At 42.1% G+C, this 24,740-nt stretch overlaps 1 protein-coding gene across 3 annotated transcripts in view; it reads right to left on the reverse strand.

Annotated features, from left to right (window-relative positions):
- GLCCI1 (glucocorticoid induced 1) overlaps positions 1 to 21,894 on the reverse strand; it is a 42,709-nt gene extending 20,815 nt beyond the window's left edge. Inside the window, exons 1-2 of one of the 3 annotated variants that reach the window (XM_081164238.1) lie at positions 20,959 to 21,889; positions 9,463 to 9,614 (exon numbers count right to left, since the gene is read on the reverse strand). In XM_081164238.1, the coding sequence (XP_081020364.1) occupies positions 9,463 to 9,614; positions 20,959 to 21,505 (699 nt within the window). In that variant the 5' untranslated portion in view covers positions 21,506 to 21,889. Of the gene's footprint in view, positions 1 to 9,462; positions 9,615 to 20,958 lie in introns of all 3 variants that reach the window. The other 2 variants (XM_081164237.1, XM_081164239.1) reach the window with 2 other exon arrangements.
- Between the last annotated feature and the right edge of the window lie 2,846 nt (positions 21,895 to 24,740).

The raw sequence follows: 24,740 nt of genomic DNA on the forward strand, positions 1-24,740 counted from the left end.
ATTTGATTTTAGCAAATTATGACTGTGTTATAGTAAGGTTGAAACTTGAGAGCTTTGAAGATCTCCGTCCCCACCTCAAGTATTATCTCATTCTTCTACTCATTTGCCATATAAATAACTCCAAATTCTATTTTCTCAACACCTATTATGAGGAGGAAAAATGCTACCCACATACTTTATTTTTAAAGCTACATATTAAAGAAACACGCAACTATTAAAATGAGCACCAGCAACTGTTTGGGTACAGTGTACAGCCCCCAGTATTCCATGACTGTTCACCGGGCTTCTCTGATTTTCAAAGCACTAACTGTGCACCTTTAAAAGGCAGCACAACTGCCAGAAAGCCCTTCTATGCCATCCCTTTCATCAGTGTGGACTTTTGTTCAAGCAGCAACCTGTACTATGGGCGCAGATCTGTTCCATCACTCCAACCTTCTAGCCCCACACTTTATACACAGTCTGGAAAACAGTGGAATGTAGCTGATGATTGTGCATAAGCCCACATAAGAGAAAATGAAAAAGCTGTCAAGTGTTTCATGGATAGCAACTTGTGCACAGAAGATTGCAGGTACATGCACATAACCCTGCAACTGTATGCTTAGGAGCAACTAGGACTTCAGCCCTTCTCCGTGTGAAAGTCTACCCTGCACTAAGCCACAGTTTTGTTACATGTCAAAAGCAAGTATTTTTTTACAAAATATTAATAGCTAATTTATGCATGATGTCCTTTTATCTTCTACCACAGTTTCTCGGGTTCTCCTTCACTATGCACGATAATTGAGTGCTAGTCCTGAAATGTAGCTTTTTAAACATTCTCTCTTATAAAATAAGGTGCAAGTGAGCTGAAAACTATTTTTTTAAATCCACTTTTTTTGTTAAGAACCAAAATAACAATTATTATAATTTAAGATGCTGGTTCTGCAATATATTCATATTGACTGCTACCCGATACACGTGTCAAGGCTACAGAATTTTGAAGATTTCGATCTCCAAAGCAGTAAAAAATCTGCAGCTGTAGAGGAATTGTAACATTCTTAAAAACTCTGTAACTTGTGCATATGGACAAACTTAAAAAGCCCATGTCTTTACTTGCACCACTTGGAGAGAAACTGTACACATGGAAGGTTTGAATGACATGTTATGAAGACACATGATGAAACCACGCTGCTGAAGCTAAGCAGGCCTGGATCTGGAAAGTGCCTGGATGGAAGGCTGCCTGGGAATCCCAGATGCACCACCCTGAGTTCCATGATAGAGAAAACCGACAATATAAACAGTACTGAATAAATGTCCACATTCCATTTTCTTAGAAGCTACTTCAGTCACTCACCTGTGGAGTACTAAATGTTGCCTCTAGGTGAATAATGAAGAAAAGTTTTGTCCACTCAAAAGGGAGATGGCTTTCCCAACACATTCATAATGCTATTTGTGTCATAAAGTATTAAAACACAGATATGACATCAGATGGAACAAATTTTTTTTTGAGGGCTAATTATCTCTTGCAAGACTATTTGCCAGTCGGACTTCCAAAGGTGAGACATGCATGTTGTCACGCAGTACAACCTGATCAGCAGTACAGCCAAAATCTGTACTCAATAAGCATTTGTGGATTTCCTCTTTTCTAATGTTTTTTAATTTAATTGGCTGACTTTTTTTTTTACTTTATGAACTCTTATTTGATTTTATATTGTTTTATGACAGCAATAAAATTTTTAAGTATTATATTTTCCCAATGCTTCTCCAAGCAGTTAGTGGTAAGATATAATTACATCCAAAACTCAACATGAAGCATGAAATCTCATTTGCATACAACTTTTGGAAACAAATGTTCTTTTCCCTGAAAGTGACTCTGTAGGCAATATTTTTGGTACACCTTAATTAAAATTTGTGACAACCTTAAGGCACTAGATAAGATCACGCTGCAAGTCATATCTGGGTTGCAGGTTACCATCTGGATATAAAGTCTGAAGAATGGAAAGCACTTTATTTGCTTTCAAAATAAGAAATTGCTAAGAGGTGCCAAATTCTACACTTTGGATTTGGTCATTTGAGAACAAAATGATTTAACTGCTTTGAAAACAGACAATTTTGAACTGCAGCTTAATTTTTCTAAGTCTTGTGAGCCTATTTTGTCCATTAAAACAGATTAAATACCACAGCATTTAGTTTTAATTTGGTCTCCGTCATGTTATTTTAGTGTTGTAGTACTAAAGTGATGTCCATAATCGTGGTAAAACATCATGCTCAAAGGTTTATCAAACAGTAACTTGCATAGTTCACTCAATTCAGGCCAAATATATGATATTCTGTCTATTTTTAACACATGGATTAGCTGGGACTGGCCATTAATTAGGTGGCTGGAAGGCATAAGACCAATCATGATCATTTTGAAGAGTGGATGGGTTTCTTGCATACAGAATTATGGTCTTGAGATAAACTGATTTTGGTCTAATACAGTTTATCCATCCCTAACAAAAGTGTTGAGAAGCAGCTGGGCCCAATACATGTTACTACCAGAAATGAAGGACAAGACAGGCAGGGGAAGAATATACAGAAATCAACTGAACTAGCCATTTAATCTCACTTAACATTGATGAGAGGACAGTGTCCTCCACTGCCCTTAAGGGCAGCAGGCTAGTAAACTGAGTTACACACAGAGGAATATACCTGGGGGCTGCCACTCTGTGCCCCACACGAACTAGCATGTGGCTCCTGAGGCAGCAGCCAATACTCTTTTGCTTACTGCTAGGATAGTTCCTGGTTGAGAATCCAAAATTGAGAATCCAATTTTTAGAGAATATAAAAATTGTGAATCACCAACAGAACACAAGAGCCCATGAAGATTTTTGTGTGCGATTTAAACAGAAAGTGCTGAGACTAAGACCTTAAGGGGTTCCATGCCCAGTATTTTTTAAAAATGAAAATTATTCTGCTACATAGGGAGCTGCCCATGGATGGGTGCTGTTCCTGCTGCTGCCTTTTATTAATGTTTTGAGGTCTGTGATTACTGGTTTTGTTCTAAAAGCCACCTTGAGAGGATTTTATTTTATTTTTACCTTACAAGCAACTTGCAAACTTTTTAAGAATAAAAATTAATAAAAACCAGGTCAGACCGTTTGCCCCTCTATCCCAGAATTGTATACTCTGATTCACAGCAGCCCTCTGGAACAGATGTATGTAGCTAATGTGACACTTACCAGATGTTGCTGGACTACAATTCCCATCATCCCCAACCACTGGACATGCTTGCTGGGGGTGATTGCATTGTGAGTCCAACAATGTCTGGAGGGCACCATGCTCTAGCTCTAGGATACAGGTAGCCAATGTAGTGGTCTCATGACATGGACCAACTCCCATTAGCCTCAGCCAACACAGCCAATGTTCAATGATGAGAGCTACAGTCCAACATCATCTGGAAGGCGCCATATTGGTCATTCCTGCTCTAGGGACTCTGACAAAGGTTTTTCTATCCCTTTCTACTCAATCCTTTTAACTAGAGACGTCAATAGACTAAACTTAGAACTTTTTGCATTCAGAGCATGTGTTCCACTTCTTGGGATATGACCTTCCTCCATTCTCTGAACTGACACTCAGAAACTGAACCAGTTCACCATGTTTTTCAGTAGTAATGCAGTAATTATAACCCAGATATACTTTTAAACTAAGCTAACCAGTAGTTAAAGGAAAACATGGTTTCACCCCAAGTAGGTAATAATTGATTGTATTCCTCTTACATAATAGTGCCTAAAACCATACATCCAGCAAGTCTAACCATTCCATTACTGCTGAATGGCGCTCAGTATTTCCAATACTCCCAGCTACTATTATGTCAATCAATAGCCAGATCTTCATGTAGAGTCAGACCAATGCATTAATAAGGACAGAATGAAACACTCCAACAAAATGAAAAATGGGTCAAAGTGACCATGTTCCCTAAAGCTCCAAGTTAAATCAATAGAATTTGAGTTAATCAACTGTACATGTTGAGGTCTTGCTAGGCCATGTAACAGACAAAGAACGACAGTACCTCCAGTTTGCAAAACAGATACTATGCAATTACAATATTAGAATTACTATGACAATTCACCAGTGACAGAACTGAAGTTGAAAATTTAAATCTCAACTCCAAAAATCCTTTCACATCTTTCTTCAAATCTGTTCTATGCAAACCAAAGGAGGGCATCTGTACCACTGATTAATTTGGAATAATCATAGAGATAAAAAAATTATTCACCTTCTACAAACAGTACTGTTCACCTGAAGTATCACACTCAGCAAGGTATTTTTATTATTATCATTCATTCATTGTGTCGTACCCAATGCACTCTTTCTGTAAGCCCAAGATATACACAGTTCAAGTTCCCCACCCCATGTGTACCCTTCCCAAGTCAGCTTTGAAGAGTTGAGGCAACTCCCAAAACTGATTTAGGGGGCGGGGCACCTGAGAGTGGGAGAGGAAGTTCCATTGCACAGCTAAATGTCCTTGCACTGATGGAGCAATTCAGTTGAATACCACTCACTATTTTTATATTCCACCTTTACTCCAATCAGGAGCACAGAGCAGCTAACACTAAAAATTAAACCATACAGTGATAAAATAATCAAAACCATAAAATCTCAATATAAAACAGTAAAATCTGCAGCAAGGGGACCACACCTAATTATCTGAATGACTGGACAAATAAAAATATATTCAGTGACAATTTCTACTCTAATGGCAGATTGAACACCCCCTGGAAGGGAGTTTCAAACTTGGGTGTCTCATTATCCTAGTTAGCCCTGGAGTTAACCAGGGCTATTGACTGTTTGGCTCCGAAGCGCCCTCTCCGATTGCATGGAGCCCGGACAGCCCCGTGGTTTTCCACGGATCTGAGGGCAATGAAACAATCGTTGAGACGGCTAGAGCGCCGGTGGCGGATAACTCATTCCGAATCTGACCGGACACAGGTTAGAGCTCAACGTCGAGCCTACCAAGTGGCGATAGCGACGGCGAAGAAGAATTTCTTCACCGCCTCTATTGCATCTGCAGAAAACAGCAGCAGGAGACTTTTTCAGGTGGTTCATAATTTAGCAACATCGGGGCCCAGTACGGGCCACATGTTCTCCTGCAATGATTTTGCAAAGTTTTTTGCAGATAAAATCGCTCAGATTCGGGAAGAAGTAGACTCCACCGTGGGAGCAGGGCCGGGGCGGGAGAGTGCTAGAGCTCTGTCTAGTCAAGTTGAGTGCGATCAATTCCAATCTGTTACCTCCGAGGATGTGGACAGGCTGCTTGGACGAGTGAAACCAACCACCTGTCTCCTGGATCCTTGCCCATCCTGGCTTATAAAAGCTAGCCGGGAAGGACTGGGCGATGGGCTTCGTGGGGTGGTGAATGCTTCCCTCCGTGAGGGAGCCTTCCCAGACCCGCTGAAAGAGGCGGTTATTAAACCGCTTCTTAAAAAACCATCTTTAGATGCGGCCACGATGGCCAACTATCGCCCAGTCTCAAATCTTCCATTCCTGGGCAAGGTGATTGAGCGAGCGGTTGCCGAACAACTCCAGGCACGCCTGGAAGAAGCGGACCATTTGGATCCCTTCCAGTCGGGATTCAGGCCTCATCATGGGACTGAAACTGCCTTGGTCGCACTGGTTGATGATCTCCGGCGGGCTAGGGACAAAGGTGAGAGCTGCTTCCTAGTTCTGCTGGATCTCTCAGCGGCGTTTGATACCATCGACCATAGCATCCTTCTGGACCGTCTTGAGGGGCTGGGAGCTGGGGGCACTGTCATACAGTGGTTCCGCTCCTTCCTCCTGGGCCGTGTTCAGAAAGTGGTGGTGGGGGATGAGTGTTCAGACCCCTGGGCTCTCACTTGTGGGGTGCCTCAGGGTTCTGTCCTCTCCCCCATGCTTTTCAACATTTACATGCGGCCGCTGGGAGAGATCATCAGGAGGTTTGGGCTGGGTGTTCATCAGTATGCGGATGATACCCAGCTCTACCTCTCTTTTAAATCAGAACCAGTGAAGGCGGTGACAGTCCTGTGTGAGTGTCTGGAGGCGGTTGGAGGATGGATGGCGGCTAACAGATTGAGGTTGAATCCTGACAAGACAGAAGTACTGTTTTTGGGGGACAGGAGGCGGGCAGGTGTGGAGGATTCCCTGGTCCTGAATGGGGTAACTGTGCCCCTGAAGGACCAGGTGCGCAGCCTGGGAGTCATTTTGGACTCACAGCTGTCCATGGAGGCACAGGTCAAATCTGTGTCCAGGGCAGCTGTTTACCAGCTCCATCTGGTACGTAGGCTGAGACCCTATCTGCCTGCGGACTGTCTCGCCAGAGTGGTGCATGCTCTGGTTATCTCCCGCTTGGACTACTGCAATGCACTCTACGTGGGGCTACCTTTGAAGGTGACTCGGAAACTACAACTAATCCAGAATGCGGCAGCTAGACTGGTGACTGGGAGCAGCCGCCGAGACCATATAACACCGGTCTTGAAAGACCTGCATTGGCTCCCAGTACGTTTCCGAGCACAATTCAAAGTGTTGGTGCTGACCTTTAAAGCCCTAAACGGCCTCGGTCCAGTATACCTGAAGGAGCGTCTCCACCCCCATCATTCTGCCCGGACGCTGAGGTCCAGCGCCGAGGGCCTTCTGGCGGTTCCCTCATTGCGAGAAGTAAAGCTACAGGGAACCAGGCAGAGGGCCTTCTCGGTAGTGGCGCCCGCCCTGTGGAACGCCCTTCCAGCAGATAAACAACTACCTGACATTCAGGAGACATCTTAAGGCAGCCCTGTTCAGGGAAGTTTTTAACGTGTGATATTTTATTGTATTTTTGGTTTTTATGGAAGCCGCCCAGAGTGGCTGGGGAGGCCCAGCCAGATGGGCGGGGTATAAATAATAAATTATTATTATTATTATTATTATTATTATTATTATTATTATTATTATTATTATTATTATTATAGCACACTAAAGCTGCAGTTATTTAACCACCAGGTGCTGCCAAATATATGTGTTTAATATGGGGATTCAAGAACAACTCAACACCAGCTTAGAAGATCAGGCTGCCTTTAACTTTCCTGTATTTAAGGGGAAATTCCAGCTTTCCAGCAAGGCATTAAGCAGGGTGGTAAAAAGGGCTTAGCTACTTCCCATCTTAGCTAAGTTATCATAACCCTGTACTCTGTTTTTCCCATTCATAACACACAGGAAAAGTACAGAAGAATCATATACACTGCTACAGGGTATGGAAAGCTGACTACAGATCTGAGGGAAGAGAAAAAAAGCATTATCTTAATTGCTTTATATTCAAAAGAACCTTAAAGCAAAGTACAAGACAGAATAAAATAGAATTATACTGTCAAAAATCAACAGGGACCAGGCCAAGAAAATCCTTCTGGGAAGGCATTTTGGAATAAAAATGCCATTAAAAGGCACTGAAATGCCAAGATAGCCAATGCCTGTCTGATATCCACTGGAAGGGAATTCCTACAACAGTTGTTGTTGTTGTTATATACACTGCCCTTTTGGCGGGGTTTCCCCCAGTTGTTTGTCACCATGTGGCAGACCTCAGGGGCATGAAGCACTGCAAGAAGTGCATACTCCATGGCTGTACCAGTATGTAGGAAGGTAAGAAACTCTCTCAGGTACTCTGATGCCAAATTCTTTTAAAGACCAATATGAAAACCTTAAATCTGACCCAGTAGCATGTTGGCAGTCAGTGCTGATAGTGTCAGGAGCTCGTCCTACACTCAAGTAGGACCCTGGCAGAGACACATGCCCGACTGGCGTGTTCCCTCCTTCCTGGTCGATCGTTCAGGAACTTCAAAAGCTTTCTTCTGCCCGAACAGCACAGCGACCGATGCCAACCGACACCGGCACACTTAGGGATCCGCAGAGTCTTCGCACCTTGTGTGACAGACCTCGGCAACTCAGCATTTTGGCTAATCTACATTATTTACATAAAAACACACATGGAGAACTGCAACATGGCTTCCTCTCTCTCTAGCATCAGACAGCAAAGAGAAAAAGAACAAAGGACAATAGTCCCACTTCACGGAACACAGTAACACAAACATCCTGTCTCCGTCACTTCCCACTCTGTGGAGTCAAAACATACACCGTCATGTCAAAGACAACAATCCCATGACTGTAATTATGGAGCAGGAATCGCAACAGTTAGTAGTGTAGATGCACTACATTAATTAATTAATTAATTAATTAATAATAATAATAATAATAATAATAATAATAATAATACAGTAATCAAGCCTAAAGGTTACTGATTCATGAACAACTGTGGCCCTAGCTGGAAAAAGGCACTCTTGGCTACTGATAACATCTGGGCCTCTAGTGACAAGGATGTATTCAGGAGTACTCTCAGATTACAGAGCTCCTCCTTCTAAATGCATGCAACTCTATCTAGATCAGGAAACAAACCTGAACATGGGAACTTCTCACCTATGGTGCCTCCATCTTGTCAAATTGATAACCAGCAATTGTTCTTTTCCCTGGGACTTACTTGGTCCTGGGGTTTATCTTCAATTAAACACTCCAGTTCAAAGCCACACTAAAAGAACCAGCCTGTCCAGATATTAGACTCAACATCTGAAGCAAGGAAGAGTCAATGCTAGGGAACAAAGCTCATTTCCTGAAAGAGCAGGCTGAAGCACCTATCTTGTCCCAGTGCCGATTTCTAGAGGTACTGCAAGCCCATAAAAAGCAGCATAAGAACAAAAAAGAAAATAAAAATCAAACTGGAACAGGAGACAGGAGATGTACAGGTGGGCCTCTAGAATGGATACACATTAGTGACAGCTGCTTTTTGGACTTTCACATTTCCATAGTATTTAAAAAAGAAGACTAAGTATAAGGTTCTGAATCCCTCCTGTATACCCAACGTACTCATGTCTCAAATTTTAAAAAACTTCATTAATAAAGCTGTCCTGCTCCAAGCAAGAAGACCCCATGGCCATAAGGCAAACCTGAAATGATTTCAGAAGCCACAATCCCTCGCAAATAACATGCAGATGGTATTCTATATATCAGAGCTCACCAGTGATTTATAAGCTAAATAGGCCAAATGCCCTAGCTTTGCTGCAGTAGGGGAAAAACACCATCTTGCACATGGCTGCTCAGAACCTTATGACCTTTCCAAATGGACTCTAAAATAACAGATCCCTGCCTTGAGGAACTCCCAACCTAAGCCTGGACTGTTGGGTAATAAGGAAAAGAGAAGTTGAACATGGCAGGGGTGCGTGAAGTGGAGGCAAGGGTGAACTAGAGAGATGTTTCTATTAGGGAATATTACAATATGAAGGAGAGTATGTTCCCTCAGCTTCTATTCTGCTTCTTCTCTTACCTATCCTCAACCAACTCATCCACAGTGTTTTTAGGTACCAGAACTGCTATATATTGCACATATTATTTGGAATGAATGACACACAACAGTTAAGTAAATAGCAATGATTGGCTTCTCAAACATACCTGAGTGGATTTATCCTTCATGCATGAAGGATAGTGTATGTGGGGATCTCGTGGCCACTGTCCTGTGAGGTAAGGTCCCGTTATTGTGTCCAAAGAAGAGGTACGTCTTATGGTGCTAGAAGTTCTAATTTGCTGGGCTTTTGGCCTGTCCACTGAAACAGAAATATGTTATATGCAACAGTTAATATGGTGTTTTTAGCTATTCACATCTGTTTTTAGTGTGGCAACTTGCACAAAAGGCCTTTTAAAACTGAAAATATTTGCCTTAAGTACAAAAAAACCCTCTCAACGGTTGAGGTACATGTGATCAATGCCAAGTATTCTGTAACTAGAGGGAATATGCACAACTGTTACAACCAGACTACACTGAAGGTAAACTCAGGAAAGAGTATTTTTGTAAGTTTTTCTCTCACTTACTCTTCCATCTTTCAATCCCACCATATATAAATCCAAGGCTTGATATTCTGCATTTTGAAAACTGATGGCAAGATACAGTTTCCCGGGAGGGGGGGAGAATACACCAGAAGGCCACACGCTGTCTTTAAGACTAATATTTTTTATGATACAATTTGTAATAGGTAAGGCTGAAAACCTAATTTCACCTTCTTAGAAGTTAAGCCCCACTGAATAGGACTTCTGAGCAGACATGGTTAGGGCTGCACTGTAAGAGTTTATTTCATTGTATGTGCAGGCACAGAGTGCTAGACAAAGAGTTATTATATTAAGAAAATACAACTAATATTAGAGCTGGGGAAGCTACACTATTCCAGTTAGATCACTTCTCATTGTTTTACCTTGCATTTTATTAACAGATTCTGAGCCTCATGTGACAATGACGACTTGAATATAACATCCAATTATGGGGACAATGTATCCCATGAAGTCCCATCTCCATGTCCTGAACTACGTACTATCAAATAGCAGGGAGGGAGGGGAAGCTAGATCATTTGGAGAACCTGCAACTTTCTACCTCCAAAGTTATTAATAATTCATTTCTATACTGCAAATTCATAAAAAGATACCCACGTGGTATACAGAATTAAAAACAAAACATCAATAAAAATCAACATATATAAAAGAATCTGAAATACAAAAAATAGATGTTCTAATGAGATAACGAAAACAATAAATTATTTCCCTAACACTTGCTAAAATAACAAAGTCTTTAAGTTGGCACTTGGAGCTCATTACAGACAACACCAACTTGATTTTATTAGGTACAGAATTCCTTAACTCAAACATAATACACAATTTCTTGCCGAGGACAGTCTAGCACTGCCAGGCACCGTCAGACATGCCTCTGTGGCAAATTACAAAGATCAGGCAGGGGAGTAAGGAATAAGGCCATATTTTAAACACAACGCCCAAGATTGCTTAGAGCTGTATATAATAATGGGATACTAAAAATAACTCGGTAGGCATAGTGACTGCCAGTGAAGCTCCCACATAGGTGCAGGGTAGCATGCCCAATAACAACCCGGCTGCAGAATTCTGTGTCAGCTACTGCCTCCAAACCTACTCCAAGGGCAGCCCCACATAGAGTGTATTATAGTAGTCTGTCCTCAGTTATCAATGCTTGAACCACCATAACCAAGCTATCCTGATTCAGGAACAGTCACAGCTAATGCACATGCTGAAGCTGGTGATTGGCATTCCTAGTTACTGAGGCAACCTGAATCTCAAGGGACAAAGCTGGGTCCAGGAGTACCTCCAGACTGAATGCCTGCTCAGAGGGAGTGCAAGAACAGGCAAATGGTCTATATCTCAGACACAGAAACCACTCATCAACCATGTTTCCACCTGGGCAGGATTTCAACTCAATTTACTGGCCCTCATCTAGCCCACCACAGCATTCAGGTACCAGTCCATGCTTTGCACAACCTCACCTGACTCAGATGTTATAGAGAAACACAAGATGGTTGTTAATGGCATATAGGTGACACCCGGCTCCCAACCTCTTAACAACTACTCCCAACAGTTTCGTATGTTTATCAGGGATAATATAGCGCCCCGTGGCACCCTATAAAACAAGTGCCAGAGAGCCGAAAGGCACTCCCCTAATGCTATCCTTCATAACCAACCTGGTAGGTAAGATTGGAACCATTGTAAAACAATGGCCCCCAATATCCTTTCCTTGGAGGCAGTCCAGAAGGACACCTAGTTGATGCCATCAGAAGCTGCTAAGAGATCAAGAAGTAGTTACAAGGTTGCACTCCTCTGTCCCAAGAAAGGGAATCCACTAGGGAATCCAAGGTCAAACTCAATTCTGTTCCAAAACTGGGCCTAGATAATCAGTCTCCTCCAAGAGTACCTACACTTGTGCCAACACCTTCTCTCAACTCCTTTGCCCTAGAGAGGGTATTTTTGACTACATGATAATCATTAAAAGCCAATGGGTCCAGCATGGGTTTCTTTAGAAGAGGACACTTTCAGCCAGGCAAATAAACTGCACCCAGTGGCGTAGCGTGGGGGGTGCCGGGGTGCCGGCCGCACCGGGCGCAACATTTGGGGGGGCGCGTTTGGCCAGCCCTCCTCGAGGAAGCAGGAACCCCACTGTCCTCGGACCTCCTCCGAAGCCTGGTGGTGGGGCTGAGAGACCTTCTCCCCGCGCCAGCCTTCGGAAGGATGCTCCGAAGCCTGGCGGTGGGGCGGAGAGACCTTCTCCCCGCACCAGCCTTCGGAAGGCTGTCCTGAAGACTTGTGGTGGGAACAGTGGCGTAGCGTGGGGGGTGCAGGGGGGCCTGCTGCACCTGGCGCAACATCTGGGGGGCGCGTGGAAGAGACTCGAGTGCTAAAATCCACTGGTTAGGGGGCGCAAATTACTTGCCTTGCTCCGGGTTAGGGGGCACAAATTACTTGCCTTGCCCCGGGTGCTGAGAACCCACGCTACGCCACTGACTGTACCCAACCACTCATACCTCCTCTACTAGCTTTTATGAACCAAGGTGGACAGGAATCAATATGGTGATTTCAATGATATATATTTTTTTCCCCAAAATGAAAGAGCATGATAACCTATCTTAAGTATTTTTTTAAAGTCAAATATACTACAGTAGGATTTCTAAACTCAAGATTCAAAGTATTAATGTTAGCAATGGTAGCACTGTTACTAGATTACTAAATAAGGTATTCAAGCTACACTATTATGATTCAATGTTGGTAAAAGTGCTTTCAGAAGTTACAGAATATACAGCCACTTTATTGTATTTGGTTCAAATCATTAGTGTGACACATATTACTCCTGCAGTGAAGTTGCAAGGCTTTTAGACAAGCAATCAAAATACCTCCTGCTTGTCTCTTGCCACAAATTCCTTCATTTTCTGCATCAAGTGAAAACTGATGAATGTTTAAAGACAATACAAACAAATATGAATGTTATTTGAATGGCCACTGGAAAGAAAGGCTTTTCAAAGGGGGCAACAAAACTGTGGAAATCAAACTGTTTCCCCATTTCCCCTTAGGTGCCAGTTAATACCTATTCTGCTGCCATGCTTTCAAGTGTCTTCTGTAATGCTATTATGAAGCTAAAACAAAAGTTCAAAATAAGAAGCTATGGTTCTTTCGGACATAAATTCCAGTAACATTACTATTTTTGAATATATATTATTTACAGGTATGGAACAGGACATAAAATAAATATGGTTCAATATAAACAATTCCCTGTTTTTTATAATTTTATGTTGTATGCTGCTTTAGATTTTTAATATAAAGTGGCACATAAATAAAAAGCAAAGTTTACTGCCCTAGATTGCACATCACAGAAAGGCAAACTATAGCTAGAGCTCCTCGATAAGACAGATATGCCATGATGAGTAAAATACAGTATATGTTGAGCTTTCGAGGGAGTAAAGAAGCAAAGCACACCTCCCTTTTCCACTAGTCTTTTCCCTCCCTCTACTCTGCACCCCTTATTAGTGTGCACGCACACACAATGTCCTTTAGTGCCATATAATACAGCCAGCAAAGGTTTCAGGAGGCTTGGAGGCTGCTCCTGAAATCTCCCTTGTGAACTCTGTTCTAGGATAGCTGAAACCTGAACAGCAGTGCTCTTTTTAAGAAGTCATGGATACGCTGCACCATTTTGTTGCAGATCTCCAGCTGTGATATATGTAACATCCAAATGTATTACTGCTCCTTCATTTACATTCTGGCAGGATTTATTTCCCAAGCTCAAAAAGACAAGTTTCTTCAAACGTCTACATATAATTTTAAGTCCAACAAATAAAACCTTCCTTTGTATACTACAACGTTGGATTTTCTTTTTTTAAATTCTTCCTCCTCCTCCACCCCCCACAATATTTTCCCAAAGGGCAAGAACAAATACATGTTCTAGATCTTTACATGCAGTAGCTTGCAGCTTTATCTCTAACACTATTTTCAACTGATTTCCATTTAATTTTTTTGTACTTTTTTGTATGCTTATGTACTAAGCTATAAGTGATATTTACAGAACATTGTCATGTTTGCTACTGACTCTTGAAACCAGAATTCCCATATACAGATAAAGTACTGAACACATGAGTTTTCCAGACTTTACTGGGGTCATGTAGCTGGCACTCTTGCCTTTTTTTAAAAAAAGAGCAAACAAAACTAGGAAAGATTTCGACTACTGAGCAACTATTGGTAAAGATAAGATTACATGACCCCATGACTGCTAATGAATGCTTGGATTACAGCCCAAACCAGATCATATTCAAGAACATTACACTTTTTGTAGAATACACAATTAAGTTCAACTTTTATTTAATGTATTTTCTCTCTGGAGCTAAAATAGACTTCAGAACCTTAATAGCTTAAAACCACTCATCTGAAGTTAAAAAAGAAAAGGAAGCTTCATCTCAGTTATAGGAGGAACTTAGTAAACTGTACTAGTCTGGGTTCCTGACAGTATTTTACAGTTGTACACAGATATGTAACAACTTGAAAGTTTTAAACTTCAAAAATCCAAGTTAAATTATTTGCAAAACTGAGTTATGACTAAACTTGCCTGTCATTTTAAGAAGATGGAAAGTATTTTGTACACTCTGCTAAGCAACTACATATCATGGTTACTTATGAAATAAATGTTTTATATAGGTGTTTATCTAGATAAATTACAAATAAAGATTTAAGCTGCTGCACCCTAAGTAGCAATCCCACATTTTATTTTATTTTGCACACTGGCAAATCAGAATACCAGTTGAAGGCCTTCAATGAATTAAAGGGATGGAATAAGCAACTGGGAAATTCCACCACAACAGCAACAGCACAAGATTTCTAAACCCTGGTACTTTAGCAATTGTCCTGAGGAGGGGGAAGTGAACAGAAAACTACCTTGATAACTCTGATACAAGGAAATAGTAATAACTGAACTTAAACTGCTAATCTATCCCTGAACATGAGCTATATAGCATAGATAGAATGTTTGCATCTCCCTGCCTTAACATATAGAGTCTGGGTGTGGGAAGATTTGGCCTCAAGGGTAGGAACCTCATGGCACACTGAATAATTGGAGAGAAATCCCTTAAACTATGGGTAGGCAACTAAGACCCGAGGGCCAGATCCAGCCCAAACGCCTTCTAAATCCGGCCCACGGACGGTCTGGGAATCAGCGTGTTTTTACATGAGTAGAATGTGTCCTTTTATTTAAAATGCATCTCTGGATTATTTGTGGGGCATAGGAATTCATTCACTTTTTTCTCTTCAAAATATAGTCCAGCCCCCCACAAGGTCTGAGGGACAGTGGACCGGCCCCCTACTGAAAAATGTTGCTGGCACTTGCAGTGTTCTGGGTGGAATGAGGCAGGGTGGAGAGGAGAGAGAGGAGGACATAAATTATGAGAGCTTAAGCCTTTTGGTCTGAGTAGGTCCCAATTTCTCATCTCCTTGATGCTTCTTGTATTCACCACCTCCTAGAGAACATCGAATATGCTCAGCATGCTTTGTGTCCTCTTTAGGGTTTTTAGTTTATTATTCTAATTCAGACATATGCTTTTAAAAGTTTTTATCCAAAATATTTTTAGCATAAAGGTAAAAAAGGTAAAGGACCTCTGGACAGTTATGTCCAGTCAAATTTGACTATGAGGTGTAGCGCTAATCTCTGCTTTCATACACACCCAATAACATGACCAAAATAAATCAGAAAGGTTGCTCTACATAAAGAAGATACAGCTTAAATGAACGATGACAACTCTAACAATTTACTAAGATGCTGAAAAGGACATCTTTTAGCCACAGATAAAATGCTTATTTGTATAAGCATTTATGCGACATGTGGAGTGCTCATTTGCATACATCAACATGTTGTCTATCTGATGTCAGAACAGGCACAAATTCTACATGTAAAGGTGTTGACATGAAGCATGCAACATATGCTGGTGGACGCATGGAATTTTCACAAAGTACTTTACTCATAGCCACCATAATGTCTGTTTTGGTTCCACGCTTTCACAGAAGCCAGGATTCTGAGAGCTACAATCTGCTAAGCAACTACATACCATTGTTACTTATGAAATACAAACAATATCATTCAGAAAGAAGATGATAAACGAGCACATTATCCACAACAGTAGTGAAAACACAAGAATAAAATGTCTTCCTAAATAAGGTTTTTCAATATCTGTCTAAAACAGGAAGCTTGTTGAACTTTTGAGAAAGTGTCCTGTAATTGCAGTGCCACCATCAAGAAGGTCTTGATTCTTGTATCTAATTTCCACCAAAGATGAGCCAGAGAGCAAATGTTTTGGGGGGGACATGCGTACGGTTGGGCCAGAAGCAACCTGTTTCACACTGAACCATTCTGAACATGTGAGATCTCATTCTCAATATTAGTTTAGTGCACCATCACAATGCAGTCATAAATAGTTAGCTTTTCAGCTAAGTGTCCAGGGCATCACCAAGGGGAGTTCTAGAGAGCAGTGAGATCTCATATATGACATTTTTCTACACACTATGGAAGAAAAACACAACTTTGTATGTGAGGGTGCAAGGCACAAGTACACTGAGCATGCCAACAGGAGCACCTGATGCATTAGTACTCTTATTTGAAACAACTGTATATGTATAACCAGTAAATAAATCAAACCAAACATGAAAGCCATGAACTTGGGCTATGTTTTCACAATGATTTATCACATAGGTCAACTGCCCTTCACCTTTAAGAAAACAGGTCTAGTTAACTTTATCTTGTATTTATGCCAATGTAGCCCAAGATAATTTATTCTCAGCAGTAGGGGGAGGAAGGAGCAAGCTCTAGGCCTCAGAATATATTCAAAGGCTACTTGAACTTGTTAACAAAAGCATTTAAAGATTAAATTCACTGTCCATAACCCTTTAGAGGCTTGTAAGAAAACATCTGCATCCATTTTAAATTACAGGCAATAGCCATGTCTCATCCAAATAATTTGCCAGAGATGATACATTTTAAATTGTACTCTCTATGCTTAATTTATCGTATTTTTATCTTGATTTGGTAAAAGGAAACCTCCAGGAGTAAATTTAGAAGTCATGATTTCACAGAAGGACAGCTTAAATATTTTTTTTAACAAGTGAATTCACATTTATATTAGTTTAAAAAGGGCCGGATTAGAATGTAAAATGTGGATTATGTAATTGAAATGCATTAGTTTTATTACAAAGCAGCAAGCATTTCTCCCAAATAAAACACTATGACTGTTTTATTTGGTTAGCTAATATCTTAACACAGTGGCATTCAAGTAACCAAATGCTGTTCAGTCACCACTATTTTCCAGTACAACTTTTTGCACTGGGTTAATTCACATATGTATTACTATTCATTTTTCGTATAACCATGGCACTCAGTAAAACAAATGCTTGCTTATTTAGCGTATTTATAAACCACTCTTCATGCAAATATATCCCAGGCTGGTTGTAAGACATCTGTTTTTATCTTCAAAAATGCAACAAGGAAACAGTTTTTTAAAATATAATAGAAAGGGAAAGGGAAAAAAGGGGGGAAGGGAATAGAAAGGGGAAAAAACTGCAAAGCGTCAGTTTTAGTAAAATATCAGATGCTGTAGTACTCCAAATAAATATGCACAAAACCCAAAGCATGCAATGACTATTATGCTTTAAAATGTAGGTTGCTGAAGATCATAAATATGTAGAAAGAAAGAAAATGCATTTTTGTAGAAAAACAACAACCCTGTTCTACAAATTTAAGCTCTAAAGATTGGCCTGGCTTGATTCTATTTTAAACCAGAATTAATGTTTTGTTTTTTAAAACCAACATTTTAGATCATCCTTAAGCTGCAAAAGGGGGAAGGATGATGGAAGGGGAAAAAACCCAGAGGAAGCTGTTTTCATTCATGCAGTAGTGATGTCAGCGTCTGCAGTGGCAGCTGCCTGACCTGTACAAGCTTTCAACCCAGAGCACTTTTGCAGATTTCTTTTAAGAACCTCTGGCAGCTCCATTTTTACTAAAGAACTTAAATCTGAGCAATGTCCTTTAAACATCTACACTGTAAGAAAGTGAAAGACATACCTATGTGTGTGTGTGTGTGTGTGTGTGTGTGTGTGTATATATATATATATATATATATATATATATATATATATATATATATATCCTAGAATGGCTCCAGTACAAACTGAATAATGCAACTCATTTGCAAAGCCAGAGCCATGCATTGCAGTACAAACACTAATGCAAAGAGAAAACAAGATACATTTATGTGTGACTTAAAACATTCTGAAGTATGGTATCTATGAAACATATTTATTATTCTTTCATGCTCTTTGAAAACAGTTAAAATAAGTAACTGAATAATTAGAGTAATTAAAGATTGAAGCTAGATTGATTTATTCTGCTAAAAAGGAGTTTTCACAAAGCAACCGAGTTCTCTGAAGTTATTCCATAATGCAGGTTGCCATGCTAACTATACTACATGGGCCAGAGTCACAAGAACTGGTGAAACTAGTCCACGGGGCAGATTCTGCAGGCTAAGAATTTGAAAGTAAAACTAAATATTTTATTTATTAGCTTGCAGAATTAAATAAGGCTTGTTCTGCTATCTAAGATGAGTGATGCCATAGACCCTAAAAGGCAACAAAATCTAGTGGAACTTTAACGGCTAAGAAACTGATCATGGCAGAAATCTTTTGTGGACTACTGCCTGCTACATCAGATACAAATGTGGGTTATGGTCCATAAAAGCTTACGTCATAGTAAAGTTAGATGCCAATAGCTTGGTTTGTTTGTTTGTTTTTTGCCACAACAGGCTAACATAGCTGTCCTTCTAGAAATTATATTATGAAATGAATGAATTCAAATATTCAGTACGTGGGCACATATTTTCATTTGTTCGGGATTTACTGGAGGGTGCTTTGAAATGCCAGCTCAACTAATGAGGATTTCCTTATGGTACATGCAGGTTAACAGTTCACTGCGGTCAATCCATAGTTATATATTGTATTCTCACACCTCTATTAAACCGTGGATGCTGCTATGATGGCTTAAGGCAGGCTCAAACAAGTTTAATGAAGTCATTCAGTTTTAATTTAAGAGGACTGAATCATTGAAAGTAAGGCAGCAACATAATTCATCTATTAAAAGAGATTGTATTATTTCAAAATACTTTGACAAAAGAATGATAAGCTTTTTAGTATTTGTTCACAAACACAACACATTTAAATGCAGATTCAAACATGCAGTATTTGTTAGCAGTTTTCCATTTTGTTTTATTTTAGCAAGCAAACAGAAATGTTTGAGTTAGCTTAATTAGAATTGTTTGCACTTGTCTTGTCCCCATAAAAGGAGAAAGCTTACATTTTCTAGACCCAGTAACATGGATTAAACTCCATTTTTACAAAATACTTGGTTTAGAAACACTAATTCCATAAGGGTTTCCATAAGGATGAATCAATATCATAGGCCTGTTGCATAACTTACATGTAATTTGAAATGCAAGAGGGGAAATTAAATTTCATCTAGATGTAAATGTTTTTAAGGCTGGTATAATACAAGCAACATTTTGGAGGAGTGAATTTAGTACAATCCAAATAACCATAACTGCACAACTAAGTTGCAAGGATTCATGGCAATAATGCATCCAACTTGCTGCATTCAATACTATTATCAAGAGGGATATCTAATTTGCTTCTGAAACAAAACACAGTCTTGGCATGATTAAATAAGTGCTTAAAGATACAGGTTACCCAATATCTATAGAAGGATAAGCAGTATATTTCATATGATTCATTCAACTGCTTAAGGGGAGGGGACAGAGCCACCTTTTAAAGAAACTTTTTCAAATATGTTTGGAGGGAACTTTTCCTAGTACATTATATTCTTTAACAAGAATACCACAGAATGTGCATTCTACTTGCCTCCAGGGGTTCAACAAGGTTTAATTTTAGCTCTACAAAGGGATGCATTTGAGGGAGAGGGGTTTTCGAAAGCTTTGTGAATAGATTTGTGCATCTTATATCTTGGAAATATTGCAGGAGCGGCATGGGTGTTGTATTCTATTTAGAACCTGCAGTTTTGCTAGCATTAGGTCAGGTGTTTTTTATACCTTCCTGGTAAAAGGGTAAAGGAATACTTTTACAAACACTGCTGTTTTGCAAATCTTATGGTCTTGGTAGAGAATGCTAGTATCTTTGTGCTTCAGCTTCCCTGAAGGCAGACATCTCAGAACTTACGCTTCAATAACCTACTGAAGTATTTAAATGTAAGTTGGCCAATATGGAACCATCAGACATTAGCCCAGCCTTTAGGCACTAAACCAGATGAAAATTTCCATACAAGGCATGGATACAGCATGCTGCAACGCAAGCGTTGAAAAACACTCTTCTAACCCCTTTTAAAAAAGGTGGATAAAATATACTTCATTAAACTGAGAATTCTGCTTCAGGGCACAAGCCAGTCCAAGCATTCTATTCACACACATAAAACGCAGCAGCTTACTTTCTAGTTTAGTAGCTCTGCATTAATAGAGCTTGGGAGTTCCACTCTCTCCTTTAAGTATATGCAACAAGGTTCCCTTTACCAATAGATAATGGATTGCAAGGTAGAGTTTAATAGCCCTTCAGAAGCCTAAACTTCGAGGAGTATAGCAGAGTACGGTAGATGCAGGGTGTTAAAAAGGGTCACTAAGCAAGACTGCCCCGTTTCAAGATCGAGTTGAATTAAGACCCTGAGTCTTAACATTTAGGGTGGTGTATTGTTGGGTGTTTGTGGGTTTTTTTTTTAAGGGCTGAGTCACTTCGCCTTCTTTAGGGCTGGCGATCGTATTCACACTTACCTGGGCATGAGGCCCCCACCGAAAAGACGGGAAGATACTTCCGAGCAAACCCTTGACAGAAATGCGCTGCTAGATCGGGAAGGTGGTGCCATAATCCGAAACATGAACCGCGGGGTCGTTTATTTTTTAGAGGGGTGGCTCAAGGAGGGTCTTCTCCACAGTGCTGCGTGGCGAGTTTGAGGTGGAAAATGGGGATTTGGGGGGGGGGCGGAGAGAGACGGATTCCAGGTGAGAGCCCCACAGGTGCCCTTACCTCTGTAGATGGGCGAACTGGGGCTCCTCCTCTCAGGTGAGATGCTTCTCCGCCTGCCGCTGCTGTCGGGCGAGCGCCTCTGCCTCACCTTCACCCTCCCGGGCTCCGCCGCGCCGCCTGCTCCTGGCGGGGAGGCGGCAGCCGCGAGGGACAACGGAGGGGTCGAGCTGGGCGGGGGCGGGCTGCTGCCGCCGCCGTTGTTGCCGCCTCCTCCTCCTGCTGCTCCGCGAGGCCCCCCGGGGCCGGTGTTGCTCCCCACCGAGGCTGAGGCGGCGGGAGAGCGAGTAGGGCTGTGCTGGTTGCCCCTGAGGAGCTGGTAAGGGACGGTGGCGCGGATAGGTTGGAGCAGCCGGCTAGTCCCCGAGCTGCCACCGGGGGCGCCGCTACCGCCGCTTCCTCCTCCTGCTGCTGCTGCTGCTCCGGCCCCGCTACTACCGACTGAGGAGGCTCCGGCGCCGCCGCCGCTGGTGGGGGACCCGGCGGCCCCGCGGCGCATCCTCTGCGCGGGCGGGTGGTGAGGAGGGGTCTGCGAGGAGGAGCTGGACATGGCGGCGGCTCCGAGGGCCACAGGAACGAGGCGGGTTTTCCCCCCCCCCCTTGAGCCTCTTTCCCCTGGGAAGGAAAAAAAGGGGGGATGGGAAGGCGACCGGGGATCCCGAGTGAGGCAAGTTCTACCGCTCAGCTATGACCATGGCTGCTGCCCTCGTCGGCAGCTCGGCTCCTCGCGGCTCACATTGTCCACACGGCGCCGGCCGCTGAGGAGGCACAGCTGGGGTGGCGGTGGTGGGAGCGGGGGGGTTGCTTAAGGCTCGCGCTCCTACCTAGCCGCGAGCTTCGGGGGGGGGGGGAGGCGGCGCTACCGCACCTGCAGCCAGCCAGTCCTGCCAACCTACCCTCCTGCTCCGCCGCCCTCCCTCCGAATGGCACTCCGCAGGCTCCGCCGCCCCGTCTGTGGCGGGCGAGGGGCGTCAGGCCTCGCGCCCATTGGGCGCCTTGCCTCCGTTAGCTCGAGCCGGATTGGACGCGGACCGGGAACGGGCGGCGCGTCTGCCCAATCGCCGGGCTCTACTTTACCTGGAGGAGGGGAAGGGCAAGAAAAAGGAAGGGGTTGGTAGTTCGGAGCCGCTTTGTGCGGAGGAGGGAGGTTTGTAGGTGGGGGGGGGTGGGGGGGGAGTCCGAGGTGGGAAAGTGGAAGTTATCCTTTTGGGATGGGTGGCCCTCTGTCCAAAGACCAAGCTGATATTACAGGGAACACGTGACAATGGATTGCTCTGATACCTGTTTGGGCTTTGCTTTCTCTCTCTTTGATTTGCATCCGCTTTTATTCGGAACTGGCAGATTGCAAGCAGATACCAGTGCCAATCCCAGGCAGCGTGATCTTTAGGAAAATGTGTATATAACTTTTCAAAGAGGGGCAACCTGAGTACAGGAGGTGCCTGAGTCAGAACACAGTTTCTCTTAATTTGTATCAACCCATCAGTGATGCTTAAAATGGGAGCAGTCCAGATGTTTAGTACTCTATCCAACACTCTTGAGTTGACCCATTGAAATTAATGGACGTGACTCATTTAGCCTTGTTAATTTCAATCTGTCTCCTCCCAAGTAGAAATTAGCAGGATCCAACGTTTAAACTAGAAAACTGTGCAGCATAATAGCCAGAGAATTAAAAGGACTGATCTTTCTTGTAGAGTATATCCCAGTTTGCCTAACTTAGCTGCACAGAAGCCCACCACCCAACTCACCCAGACTCTCACTATAGGATATTTATTAAAGATTAGATCTTCATGCTAAACATAGTTGCAAAAACGTTTTTAAAAAGTTTTGTCTAAAAAGGTACAGCCAGGTTTGTTTTTTTTAAAAAAAGTTTAATATATCTATATGCAGTGCTTTTTTCTAAAAAAAAATGTTTAGGGGTACTCTTGTTTTCCTACTCATATTGAAATACTGCCCCTCAATGAGGCCAAACTTAGAGTCACAAAATGTTTAGGGGTATGCGTAGCCCTGCGTACCCCCAGAATAAAGCACTGCCTATTTGTAAAAACTTTGTATGGCAGCATGTAGGATGCATGCAAGGCATCTGCCCTCTTCACTGGGCTGCAGTCCTTTCCCATCATCAGACAGCTGCCAGAGCTCTGACATTACACAGATGCCTGTCCCACGGTCCCCTTAAATTCACCCCCCCCCCCAGCACACAAAGCACTCTGATCAGCATCAGGCATGCCTTTTAATTTCCCATGATGCCCTACAGCAGCACTATGCTGGGTACATTGTGAAAGATTTATATTGCTGTCCTAGTCCCCTAGCATGACCAGAGCATTGCTGCTACAAGGTAATCCCACAAAGGCTCACTCACCTTAGGGTGGGATCTACTGGTGTAGGAGGGTCCCACCTAAAGGCCCTTTGTTGAGAGTTTTTATATGGAGGCCCATTCAGTCATGCAATTCCCTCATGTTGCAGGTACAGATTTATATTTATTCTTCTTCTTTTTACCCATTTAAGAAAGATCTTAACCACTTCATCTGCTCATCTGGCCAATAGGGAGCTAGCTGTCAGTCCACCCTTTTTGCTGTGCCTGAGCCCTATAAGTTAGAAAAAGGCACAGAAGAAAGAATTGACTGATTCTATCCCGTGTAAAACTAGGCATGCTCAAGGGCTTATGAAACAAGAGCAGATGGATTCTCAGGCAGGGGAGCTTTCTGTCTAAATTTTAGATGCTTAAGTGCCTTACCTTATAGCTGAGTTTCTGGACTTCTTCTAATCATACTGGGCTCTTCCGCAACCCAAGCCCCACCAAATCGCATTAGCTAAGAAAAGGACTAACTTCCCGCACCAACTTCTTACTGGTCAGCAGCTGGTTATATTGCCCCAGCTATATTGCTTTTCACAACTACTGCTAATAGTGGGGATGTCTTGGCAGGACCCCTGGAGAACAAGTTCTGTATTGGTAGAAAACCTGAAGGTGACATAGGCACAGGGCACACTGTGACATAGGGACAAATTGTGTAATGGTTGCAAGAGCTTTCATAGCCTTCTTTATCAGATGCTAGGGTACCATGGCATTCTTTGTCTAAAGGTTGTCCATTATTCTAGAAAACCACAGTCTCATGAAATGAATGGATGTTCCCTTATCTTCACAGTTCACACCTCCATAGAACATTGTAGTATTTCTTATTTTGAACACAACAAAAGATCTTTCATTTGTATTTTTTCTGGCAACCCTGTTTCTACCTGCTGCTTTACCTCTGTGGAAATGGTTCTTCTCTTTATCCTAACTCTTAACTTTTAAATGTTTAGCTATAAGCCAGAAGACATTAGAATAAATCATGCTGAACTGCAAAATTTAGGAACTCTGAATCAACATTTAAGGGTAGCAGAATGAGATTTCATAACTGAGACATGAACGGTTTGGAAAGAAACCAAGATTTTGTTGCAGACTTAACAGTGCAATCCACTGCATGTTTATTCAGAAGTAGGCCCACTGTGCTCAATGGGACTTACTCCTGGGTTAAGTGTGCACAGCAATCTTCCCTTTTGTGGAACCAACTGGTAAAATGCACGGTTTTAACCCCCCTCCACACACACTTAACACTCCAGTCTTGTTTCCATACTTCCATTTGGGTTGCTAATTTTGTTCAGAAGCCAGATTACCTCTGATAGAGAACTAATCAAATGTGAATAGTGGAATTGATTTGATAGTGCAGGTAAAAGGGCTGTTGTCAAAAATATACAAAACATTATTAAAATTGAAGGATCTTGCAAAAATATCACGAAAATGCAGCAGA

The sequence above is a fragment of the Podarcis bocagei genome (genome assembly GCF_964188305.1).
Source record: "Podarcis bocagei genome assembly, chromosome: 12".
Taxonomy (NCBI): Eukaryota; Metazoa; Chordata; class Lepidosauria; order Squamata; family Lacertidae; genus Podarcis; species Podarcis bocagei.